Genomic DNA, 13177 nt, shown 5'->3' on the forward strand with positions numbered 1-13177 from the left:
TTTTCAGAACTGCAATTTAAAAATGAAGTTGTGATTTTTAATTGTGAGTTCAGAGTCACCAAACTTGGCAAACTTATTGCTTCCAGATTGTGAATTACATTAAGATGTAATAAAATAATCCCAATGTTATGCTATGGGAGAGATAGGCCTTGCAGTAGTGAAAAACAAATTCAGGAGTTTTTCACTACCAGGGCATGTAAACACTAAAAGTGCATGTCCTGCATTTTAAATACATTGCACCCTGCCCTGTGGGGACACATAGGGCCTACCTTGGGGATGTTTTATATGTATTAGAAGGGAAGGTTTAGGCCTGGCAAGAGATGTATCTTTCCAAGTCCAAATTGTAGTGTAAAACTGCACACACAGCCTCTGCAATGGCAGGACCCAGACATGGTTAGAGGGATAGTTAAATGGGTGGTACAAGCAGTTCTGTAGGACCACAAGTAGCATTTAATTTACATGCCTTCGGCACATGTAGTGTACAACTTTTTCACTACCAGGGCATGTAAAATCTAAAAGTACATGCTCTGCCTTTTAAATTCATTACATCCTGTGCATTGGGGCACTTATGCCCTACCTTGGGGTGACATATGTATTAAAAAGGAAGGTTTATGCTTGGCAAGAGGTTTATCTTGCCAGGTCCAAATGGTAGTGTAAAACTGCACACACAGGCTCTGCAATGGCAGGCCTGAGACATGGTTAAAGGGATAGTTATGTGGGTGGCACAACCAGTTCTGTAGCATCACAAGTAGCATTTAATTTACATGCCCTGGGCACATGTTGTGCACGTTACTAGGAACTAGGGACTTATAAGTAAATTAAATATGCCAATTGGGAGTTAAGCCAATATTCCCATGATCTAGGGGAGAGAGCACAAGCACTCTAGCACTGGTTAGCAGTGGTAAAGTACACAGAGTCCTAGTCAGCAAAAACGAGATCAGACAAAAAAGGGAGGCAGGCAAAACATTGGGGGGAAGAACATCCTAAGGCTATCAGGTCCAACACTAGTGATGGTCAGTTTTTCAGTAATTTTCACTCCCATTTGATCAAGTTTTTTTTTTTTCTCTTACCAAACTGGCATAGTTAGTGAATGGTTTTAGAATTATACTACTGAAAAATCTTAAAGTACATTTTGGTAAGAGCAAGCACACATTGGAGACTTGCAATATCTTTTTTGGGTACTTATTTAATAGAAGCCTGAAATAACTGTATTAAAACGTGAGCATAATTCCCGCTTCCGATTGAACTGTGAAATAAACAATTATCTTTTCAGCTATTTCTTTTGAACTATTTTTTCTATAAGACCTTTTATTGTTTAGCAGATAAGGAGAGATTTACAGCAGTGGGTTCATTTGTTGCACTGCTGAAGTTTCTTTACAAGAAAACAGGATCTGCATGTTATCTTACATTCTAAACTGCAACGGCTCTTGAAAATAACATTTATCTGAGCAATAACATGTTTTCAACAGTAAAGATGGCACATTTCTTCTAAATAACTGCAACCTTCGTCTGTCTTCTTGAAGAAGGAATAACAGGCTAAGGATTTAAGTGACCACGATGGCCTTGTTTATAAGAAATAAAAAAGTCACTGCACTTCATAAGATTTTAGTAAATTACTTCGGATTTCTGTGGCTTTGTAAAGAAAGTCAACCTTTGACCTTGTTTACCCAGAATTCCTGTGTGACTTTTAACATTCTTACGAAGTATAGTAGGGAGTTTCTTTATCCCATATATTCTTCATTTGACTGTGTAGGTTAGAACGGAATACAACTGAATAGAACATCATATTGTGTCTAGGGGAGATGAAAACATGCCTGACGGACATTATGAAAAGAGATGCGTGAACATCAATGTTACAAAAGTTTAAATACTTTTTGTTAAGAGGATAAAGAGTCACACATCAAGAACGAGTCCACAACGTATATGCTCAAATTGTTTATTCCTCAATTAAAATGTTACAAGTACCACTTCCAGTTCATGAATGCCATTCATAGATCTATCCCCACCATTTATGCCCTCTGGGCATTCTCTAGCTCTCATGCACATAATTCATGCAACAATAGTCAACCCGCCAACAGTTCAAAAAGCAACATGTCATTTGTTACATATACAACTCCCAACAGTTCAAATAACAACATATGTAACATATCTCCCCCCCAAAAAAGTTAAAGCGCACAATGAAAAATAGTTCCAGCGAGTAATCACTAAATACAGACAACTAATTATGAGTAATTACAGAACATAGTCTTTGAACCTTACAAGTAATCTGCATACTCTGCTACTTGTTGTACATTCACTATTGGCATTAGATCTTCCTGAGAGAAACGGATTAGTTGGTGCACTTGTGGATGGTGTTACTCCATCATTGTTTCCAAATCTACATGCCGTATTTGGTACATCGAAAAAAAAACATCGTTGTCACTTTCTCTACTTTCCGCTTCATCCTCCCCACGTCTTCCTCCTTCCTCTATATTCTCTTTGAATAGAGAAAACACATTTAAGATTCCACACTGTTCCTGATACTGACATGGACTCTGTAATAGTGGGGACAAATGTCTAACCATGGGAAAATGGGGGGTGAGTGGTTGTTGTGACTGTAATGTTTACTGAACCTGTTGAAATGAAACTAATGAAACATATACCAAAAAAAATCCACACTGTTCCACCAAATAAATGCACAGCATTTCCAAACACTTCCAAAGGTTTAATCTGATCTGACCAGCACACTGATCTCTTGCTTACTGGTGTGTTTCTCTTGAGAAGAACAAAGCCACAAACATTCACTTTCACTTTGCTACAAATGCCTTTTCTCATATCCATCTTTCATTTTGTGCTTATATTCCTCTACCACCCTCCTTATTTTCTTGAAATCTACTTCAGTATCATGGCTCTTCTTATTCTTCAACCACCATGGTACAAGACTTGGTTTACACCCTCTCAACAATGCAAGTGGACTAATGCCAGTCAAAGAATAGGGAGTGGTTCTATACTCTAAGAGCACTGCTTGCAATGCCATCCTCAAACGTAACCCTCTATTAACAGATAACTGAATAGCATCTTTCACCACTCTGTTAAATCTCTCCACTTGACCACTGGATTCTGGATGTAATACAGAGATCCCCCTATGAATGATACTACATCTAGATAAATAATTTTGAGTATAATTGCTAGTAAATTGCGGACCATTGTCTGAAACAATTTCTTGTGGCGTTCTCTCTCTTCAAAACAACTCATCCAAGAACTCTAACGCACTCGCCGATGTAACCTCCTTAACCAGTCAGACTTCTGGCTACTTTGAGAAGTAATCTATGAGAACCGTCCCAAATGCCTCATACTTAGGTAAGACTGCAAAAGGACCAATGACGTTTATGTCCAATTTAACCCATGGTCCTTCGGGAAATTCACTTGGGCACAAATCAGGAATGAGTGGTTTGGCTGACTCATCACTAAACGCATAGTCACTACACAATCTTACAAGTTGATCACCCATGACATCAATTCCAGGCCACCAAAAATTGTCTCTGATACGTCTCCTGGTTCTCGATATTCCCAAATGACCTTGATGTGCACAATCAATTAATTTCTTCCTGAGACCAAAATGAAGAATGAAGTTGTCACCTCTCATAATTAGTCAATTTCCACACTTAACGTCTATTGTACCTTGAAGAACCCTTTCAACTCTCCCAGAACCTTATGTTCCTCAGGCCATCCACTTACCAGAAATTCAGTTAGCAACTTCAAAACGGAGTCTTTCCTCATTTCATCACCCCTTTCAGATTCAAGAGTGGCAATATTGTCTATAACTGTCAAATTCACATCAGCGTCTGTAAATACTACTTTATGTTCTTCATCCGATTCATCAACCGGGTTTGCAAAAGACATTGGTAACCTTGAAATGCAATCTGCATGAATATCGTTTTTCACTGGAATGTAATCAATTCTGTATTGAAACACTTGTATTATGGATGCCAATCTGGCCAATCTAGCAGTCATTACACGTCCTCCACCTGGAGATAAAAATGTGCACCAATGGTTTATGATCTGTTTTTGTATCAAAATAAATCCCCCACAAAGGCGTTTTTGTAGTGTTCCGAATCCCACACATACGCAAGAAGTTCCCTCTCTATTACAGAGCAATTATGCTCAGCTCCACGGAGTGTTCTTCAAGCATATGACACTATCTATTCTCTTCCCTTTTCTGTCTGCATGAAGATTTCTTATAGACTGCAGTGACTTGTACCACAGCTTCTATACATTCATTTCCCACAACATATAGTTTAAGACAAGGTACATTGCTTATGAATTCTTTTAACTCATTGAAGGAGCCTGTCCTTGCTTCATTCCACTCAAATTTTGCATTCTTCTTCAACAGCTCCCTAAAAGGCTTCACCTTCTCAGCGTAGTTTTGGATGAACTTAGCATAAAACTCAGTTAAACCTAAAAAGGCGATCAATTGCTCTTCGGTGTCTGGTAAAGACACTTTCAAAATCCTTTGACATGACTACATTTTGGTCTGATAGCTGAGCCACTTATGAGATTGCTCCCATATACCAAAATAGCCCTGGAAGGCAATTACCCTAGGTACTCCCTCAAGCATTTATCTCATTAAAGGCTGTAAAGCAGAGGCTGCACTGCCTAGACCAAATGGCATTCTACAATAAAATAATAATCCTTCCAGTGTAATGAATGATGTTAGCATTTTTGCTTGACCTGGTGGTATGCACTAGCTAAATCCAGGCTAGAAAAGACCTCTGCACCGGCCAGAGTTTGATACCATTTTATGTAGATTTGGCAGGGGATGGGCGTCCACCCAAATGGCATTATTAATACTGCGTAAGCCAATGCAGAGCCTTATTCCCCAGATACTTGCACTAAAATAACAAGAAGGAACATCCAAGGAGATGATTCTAGAGGCTCAATTACACCTTTTTCGTATAAATCCTTTAGTATCATTGTAGATTGTTCCCTACACGGAAACAGTACACTTCTGAACTTATGTCTTGCAGGTATTGCATCACTGTTCAAAACTGTATGATGTTTAAAACCTTTATATTCACCTACATTTTCACTAAAAACCCATATTTTTTTTACAATTGTGACATAAACTCATTCACTTGTGTTGAATTTCCACAAGTACTGCCTTTCCATTCTTCAACTACATAGACAGGTGTACTTAACTTAGGATCCAGCCTAATGCCCATTTCAACTTGTTGAGGCCATCCAAATAATGTGCACCCCGTTCATGCTACATATACTTTTCCTCTAGCACTGCAACCCAAACAATCCAGCCCTCACCAAAACTATCCTCCCAAATCAATTTTATGTCCTGTATATCCCCCAGGAGCAGCATCAGGTGGTAGTAAACATCTATCAGGCCATACTTCATCCATAATCCCTTGGTCAATAATAGTGTACCAAGAACAGGAATCAACTAGAACAGAAATTTGTTTACCATCAGTATCTATATTGCAAGAAGGAAACTCTTTTTTGACCGATCCATCACTTACATTCAACATAGCATTTGAATCTTGTGCCACTTCTTCAAATTCTAACTGGTCCTCACATACATTTACAGATTTTTTTTGCATACTTTAGATCTACACCCTCTACTGTAATGCCCTTTTTAATGCATTTATAGCATACTTTACCCATGGCAGGGCAACCTTTAAAATGACTGAAATGTGAAGGATTTATGCACCTACAACACGCTATAGTTTCTTGACCTCTTCCTTTTTTAATATATGTTTTTAAATTTGTCATTATGTTTCGTGACAACATGAATCCCACCACTCGGTGGACCACTTATCTCTTGTAAAAAAACATTTGAAATGTTCTTTTGCTTTGGCAGTCTCAATGACCGCATTAAGTGACCTATCCAGACCAGCCCACAACCTCTCCTGGACTTTCTTACTAGTGACTTTCTTCATGATCTGATTTCTTAATACCTGCTGATACCTAATATGCTCAAGATCACAAGTTGAAGCAAGTGACTGTAACTTTGAAACAAATTGATAGGTTCATTGACATTTTGCTTCCTGCAATAAAATTTAAATCTCTCCATAACAACAATTGTTTTTTTCCATATCTTAAGTATATTTTGAAACGTACTGATAAACATTCAAGCCACCAGCACTAAGTAAGCCTGGTAGATTTTTATACTCATTTAGCCCAAAACCACCTAAATAGTGCTTTAATAGAGACACCTTCCAAAAATTCTACATACGCAAGAAACACTGCTTTCCAAGTTTCCCAGTCCATGGGAGGTTCCCAGGTGCTAGCAGAAAGAGAGGGGATGGTGCAATGTTTGAGATAATAATGCTTAATTATATATATAAAATAGCAACATTTCCCACAGATGATTGTAATACAGTATATGCAGTTACTAGGCAAAAGAACAATTTAGAATACAATAAAAATGCACTTCACTGTTTCATTCCTACTTATGTATGCGCATTACTGTAAACCGGCAAGTAAACGTAATTAATAATTACTTGGGTGTGTGCATCACCCTCAATGTGCTTGTCAAATTGGAAGCGTCCACTCGCCTCCTCTTCATACCCAGAAGCAATCCCAAATGACCACTACATTTTTAATGCATGGTGTGAGGATGTCACACCAGCCCAAGAAGCTTTGCAGTGAAATGCATTCAAACCGCTGACAACCAGCAACTCCTTGAGATGACGCAAACGGAATCTCGCACCCAAGGCGGGTGCCGATCATTTCAAAAGTGCAGAAATTTGTTCCTGCTATGCCTGCAGAATACATCATGTATGGGTGCTACTCAGGATGCAAGCACGTCTTGCAAATACTTTCCCTCATTGTCCGGCAACCAATACAGTTAAATCAACGATCTCCTGCAGTCGTTCCTCCATGATCAACGTGGATCCAAATTAAAGGCCATGGCTACCCATCCTCATCACCAGTGTTAAGAGGATAAAGGGTCCCACAGCAGAAACAAGTCCTCAATGTAAATGCTTCAGTTGTCTATTACTCAGTTAAAATGTTATGAGTACCGCTTCAAGTTCATGAATGCCGTTCAAAGTTCTATCCCCACCATTTATGCCCCCAGGACATTCCCTAGCTTGCACGCACATAATTCATGTTACAATAATCAACCCCCAACCAGTTCAAACAGCACCATGCAATTTGTTACATGTATAACTCCCAACAGTTCAAACAACATATGTAACATTTTTGTATGCTTTATGTATTAGACAATGTACATTTAATTTAATGTGTATATTTTTATTTCATTTTTGCTGACCATGATGATATTGTGTTAGTATTTTGGCAGGCATACAGAAAATGTCAGCAGAGCCGCCATTAGTTGCTGAGTCGTCACAGCATGTGAAGCAGGACACACAGACCAGGCCTGACGAACCTTCAGGTAAGACTTGAACACTTTGAAAATACAGTGATGTACCACGGATTAACGTGTAGAGAAATGGGGGAATTTCTCAACAGCTGGGGCCTTTGAAACCGCAATGCCCCGTAGTGGTCCAGCGGAATCAGATTTTCAGAAAAAAATAATCTTGCAAAGTGTGAATCACTGCTACACCTGAGGGTTGTGTTTTGTGGCCTGCTCAGTTACAGTTCTGCGTTTTATGATTTTTAATGGAATTTGTACCAAACAAATGGCCTGATTTAGATTTTGGCAGAGGGGTACTCTGTCACAACAGTGATGGATATTCCATCTGCTGAAACCTAAATCCCGTAGGAAACAATGGGATTCAGATTTTGGTGGACGGAATATCCGTCACTGTTGAGACAGAGTAACATCTCTACCGAAATCTAAATCATGCACAATGTCTCCTAAACAGGTTGTTGACAGTGCCCTCTCTTGGTATTCTTGGTCACTGACTCTGTTCTGCACACGGGCAACGACCCAAGTGCAGCAGCTGTTCCCTCACACCTTGCACCGAGGTCCACTCAACAGAGCTCCCCACTGGAACTTGTTCCCTCCAGGTGTTCTCCTCTTCCTCACAGGGGACACCGGTCTTTGTAAGCATTCAGGCGCTGGTGCTCCAGGCTTTAGGGCAGGTGGTGGTGATGACACAGCCTACAGGGAGAGTAGCAGGCCTTAGCACCCACTCATAGTCACAGACAGTCTTACAGAGCTTCCCCTCCTCATAGAGCCCATCTAGCTGCTTGGCAGGTGACCATTTTTGAAGTCCCATTTCGAGACACCAGGTGTGATCTAGGGTCTGGGTTGTTGGAATTTTGAGGTTCTGCTTCATTTCAAGTACATTCTTCTCCTCTCCCTCTTCCTCATTGAAAGCTGTCGGTCACAGCAGAAGGGACTCTGAAGCTGATAGTCCCACAACGCAGGCTGTGGGAGTAACTAGAGTTCACACCTTGATATCAGCCACAGTGATATGTGCATCAAAAGGTTAATCTCGGGCTCCCAACCCTACTATTTATGATTCCTTTATCAGTTCTTCCTAAGATGTGTTAAGGCCCCTTCCTTGTGATCTCTCACTGAATCAAAGTGCACACTTTAAAGTATACAGGGGAAGCTTTACTCTCTTCTCCCCAGTGTGTCCCACCCAGTTCACAGAAATGAAGCAATAAAAAATCTAAAGTAGAAATGCATTCCTACCTAGCTTGTATATTTCTCACTGGACACTACTCCTCAGAAAACACTTACCCACTAATATCCACAAACCTTTTTTTTCATTTACTGTGATTTTTTAAACATTTTATATATTATTTTAAGTAAAGTGGAGCCTTTTACTTATTTGGGAGCTTTAATGGATTCTAAACTTAATAAGAAGAAAGTGGGTAAATTGATAAGGGTTGCGCGGATGTATGTGATTTTTCTTTGCGATTAGGTCACAAACCCTTGAGGCCTATGTTGGAGATTCATAATGCCACATGGTTACCTATGGCCACCTTTGGTTGATACATCTGGGGTTACGTGAACCTAGATGCCTTGGGAGTGGCAGAAAATAATTTTTTAAAGGGCCTCTTGGGTGTTGGGCAAGGTACCACGTCAGAGATTCTTCATGAAGAGCGGAGAGTGGGTTATATTGGTGATTATATCCACTTGTGCCCACTCATGTTGTGGTGTGCTAACTGGGGGAAGGATGAATTAAGTCTTAATAGGGCAATTATTGAGGATTGTATGCAATTAGATGGCATGGCAAATATACCTTGGTTGTGGTGTGTTAAGGATAATTTTAAAGCCTTGGGGAGGCCTGAGCAAGCAGGATGTCGCTTGGCTGAGGGAAGCTTTTCTTAAGAATGTGGCTGCAGACAGGGAAGCTTCTGCCCTACAAAAATTGTCTTTTAAGAAATTTGCTGTGATAAAAACTGTGCCTGATATTGAGTGTATTTGTTTCTGAATATGCCCAGTGGTTCATGTTGATTACTTACTTATTTTAGGACTGACCTATTCCATCAGCTGATTGCCCCAGCTGGGACATGGTGTAAAGCTTCTGACCTCCCAGCTGGCTCTTGTGATATGGTCTCTATTAATGATACTATGCATGGTGTACTGAAATGCCCTTTTTATATCCCCTTAGGCATAGATATATAAAGCCCCCTTTTTGTAACTGAGTATTTTACTCAGGTGAGGCCTGCCTTTTTGTACTTGCAACCTTTAGCCACAGAAAAAGTTTTTTTTTTAATCAAAGTTATTTATGACTGTATTAACTGCTGCAAGATAAAAATTAATTTATGTCTTTCCCATGTGATTTATAAATGCTGTAGACAACTGTGTTTAAGTTCATTGTTCTGTTTTATGATATTTTAATTTTGCAAGATCACTTTTTATTCTGTATATTTATGAGGAATATTTTTATGATGCTTGTTTATGGATTTCTGAATCCGAATAAACTTTTTTTTTTATTGCTTTTTATTGGTTTATTGAAACAAGGTACAAACATTAGGCATGAACCAATTACGTTTTAAACAGTTCAGTGCTTTGTGCATTTCCAGGTGGGAGGACAGCTATTCGCTCTTGTTCACAATGCAAAGAGTTAAATTTGTGCTGTAACATTATTGTGCGCTGTTTTATGTGTGTATACTACATGATGTGGGAATGCACGTCAAGTTATAAACAATATGTATGCTTCAAAGATCACAGAACTTGGTAGGACTAAGGGAGATGGAAGTTAACTGTTTATAGACATATGGGGTAGAATCAGCACATTGTCATAAGTTGTAGGTTTTCAGTATGTCATGTGTAGGGGTGCAGGTGGGGGGCATGTTGGTTGGGGACGCTCGTATCGATTAAATCGGAAGCGGGGGGTCCCTAAAAGGATAGGGGGGGTCTGCATCTCTGATTGTATACCAGAAAGTGTTACCTGGAGGTCACGCAGACTAGTCACGTGTCCAGCTTCCATAAAATGTCACAGCTTACGGAGGTCTGGTATCGTCACGGGAATGCTGCCCGAAATGAGCGAGAATAGTTGCCCAATTTTGTGAGATGGGCCGAGGGCAGAGGCCCCCCACCTCCTCCCAGCGTAGGGCTTCCTCCTCCGCTGCTCCCCATTTATGTTCGGCCTCCCTCCAGGCCTACACCAGGGGTGGGACAGGTGATCGCCAGTGTAGCGTGATTGTGCTGACTGCCAGGAAGGGGGTTGAAGCTGGGAAGCGAGACCGCACTTTATGTGTTTTCTTCCGTTTAAAAATGCCTAGGGTGCTGGATTCCCATGTGTTCAAGTCTGGTAGTTCCAACAGTCCCAGTAGGGTAGTGTGTATTGAGGACGAGTAAGGGTGAAGTGTTGGGCAATCCCAAAGCATGTGGCCCAGATCCGCCTCCTCTTGGGGACAGCGTAGGCATGTGAGGTGTGCTGTGGGATAGTATTTATTGAGACTGGCTGGGTTAGGTACGCTCTGTGTAGGAGGTAAACTTGTATATTCTTGAAACAGGAGTTGTAGGAGACTTTCCTGGGATGGGATAGTGCTGTTCCCCATACCCTATTGGTTAGTTCCCTGCCCAGGTCTGTCTCCCATCAGCACCTGAGCGAATCTAGGGATACACAGTGAACGTCAAGTATGGCTCTATGTAGCAGGTGGCGACCAGGACCCTTGGTGTACATTGTTTGTATGACGGAATGGTGCTGTGGTTCAGTGTCCGCTTGTCCCCAGAGTGCCCGTATGGTAGCGCATAGTTGTCGATGGGTGAGAAATTGCCCTGGTGATATATTGTTATTCTTCATGAGCTGGTCGAATGTGAATAAACGGCCATCAAGATATAGGTTGCCCATTACTGCAACGTCATTGGCTGTCCACTCCACTAAGTGGCGTGATGTGTAGTGGCCTGGGGGCCGGGGCAGTCCCACCAGTGGAATATTAGCTGCATAGCACGGGTGGTCTCAGGAGAGTCAATATATCCGTAGCATGCAGGTGCGGGCTCCTGAGACCTGCAATGGGCAGGAAGCGGGGGCATCAGCCTCGGAAGCAAGAGGCCGCAGACAGTGATTGTATTGAGAGGGCCCTAAGGACCTGCCCACTGCAACAGCCATTGGAGCTGCGCTGCTAGAAATTAAGCCTCAAACACTGGGGCTCCCAGTCTGGCTTGGTCTTGGGGAGTTGCAACTTCGAAATCCCCAATCTATGGCGCTGTCAGCCCCAGATTAGAGTTCCCATCAATGTATCCAGCTCTATGAAGAAAGCACGGGGGACAGCTAGGAGGTTCGCAAAGTAATATAACAGTCTAGGGAGAATGAGCATTTTTGTGAGTGCTATTCTTCCTATGGGGGGTAAGGGGAGGGACTGCCAGAATGCCGTCGGTGTTTTGATGCCTGCCATCGCTCTATGCAGATTGCCCTCATATAGGTCTTCCGAGGTTTGATATAGTCGGATCATGAGATATCGAACCACCTGTGGCCCCACTGAAGGAGGGCGAAGCCTAATTGAACATCAGGGCGTGGGGTCGCTGAGTGGAAAGGGTAGACCACTGACATGGCCCAGTTGATTCGTGAGCCCAAAGCAACAGTGAATTCCTCCAACGTGTTATATAGCGAGGTGAGGGGCATGTTGATATCCCAGCAATATACCAACATAGCATCTGCATACAACGAGGTCACATGTACCCAGTCGCAGGGGTCCCCCTTCTGTCTCAATCGGATCGCCACAGGCTCCATTGCCAATATGAACAGGAGAGGGGATAGTGGGCAACCCTGGCGAGTGCCTCGCTGAACTGGGAACGAGTTGGAAACTAAAAGACCCAGCCAGACCCAGGAGGAGGGTGCATTGTAGAGGAGGCGGTATATGCCAATAGACGTTCTCCCACACCTACCCATGTCAGTACCTGAAATAAGTATTCCCACGATAGCGTGTCAAACGCCTTCTCCACATCCAAGATAAGGGCTTCTGCATGTGGGAAAGAATCTTGGAGTTGATCCTGTATGTGAAACAGGAGGCGGAGATTTTGCAGGGTATTCCGCGTCCTGGACAAATCTATTTGGGGCTTCATCCACTAGGGTGGGAACTATTTGTGCGAAACGACTTGCTTGAACTTTGCCTAATACTTTTTAGTCTGCTCCCAGAATAGCTATCGGTCGGTAGGAGCTCAGGGTAATCAGGTCTTGATCAGGGTTAAGGAGAGATTCTCGGAGTGTTCCGGGCACAGTGCCTCGCTGCAGTGCTTCATTGTAGACCGCCACAAGCTGCGGGCTGAGCTTAGTCGCAAATGTGGAGTAAAACTCCAGCGGCACACCACCTAAACCTTGGGCTTTATTTCTGGCTAAGTCTTTAATTGCTTGATGGACCTCTTGTTCCGTAATTATGGCTTCTAGGTCCCTCCTGATGATTGCAGGGATACATGGAATGGTATTTTGTGACAGGAAGTCGGTGACGGCCTGGGTAGAGGCCGCAGTTGGGGCATCATATATTTGTGCATAGTAGAACACAAATTCTTGCAGGACTGATTCCTGATCCCTAAGTGTCTCTCCCGACTGACAGCGTATTTCTGTAATTGTGGTGGTGCTTGTATCTTGTCGCTCTAGCCAGGCGAGCATTCGTCCAGACTTGTCTCCCTCCTGGTGTACTCATGCTGCATGGGCTGTAAAGTTGAAGCGCCGCAGGCACTCCCATTGAGTGAGGAGCGCTTCACGCACCCGAATTTGCTGTGTGGTGGTGTCCATAGGAGAATCAGGGTGCCTGTCCAACTCAGCCAGGCGCACCTCCGCCTCATCCAACTCACGTTCTAATGTTCTGTGGACATTCG

General features: G+C 42.3%; 1 protein-coding gene across 3 annotated transcripts in view; it reads left to right on the forward strand.

Moving 5' to 3' along the window:
* Positions 1 to 13177, forward strand: part of ACSBG1 (acyl-CoA synthetase bubblegum family member 1) — a 450391-nt gene that overhangs the window by 178085 nt on the left and 259129 nt on the right. For all 3 annotated transcript variants that reach the window (XM_069222050.1, XM_069222049.1, XM_069222051.1), the window contains exon 2: positions 7284 to 7387. In XM_069222050.1, coding sequence (XP_069078151.1) covers positions 7284 to 7387 — 104 coding nt within the window. The remainder of the gene's footprint in view (positions 1 to 7283; positions 7388 to 13177) is intronic.

This window comes from Pleurodeles waltl, chromosome 3_1 (genome assembly GCF_031143425.1).
Source record: "Pleurodeles waltl isolate 20211129_DDA chromosome 3_1, aPleWal1.hap1.20221129, whole genome shotgun sequence".
NCBI lineage: Eukaryota > Metazoa > Chordata > Amphibia > Caudata > Salamandridae > Pleurodeles > Pleurodeles waltl.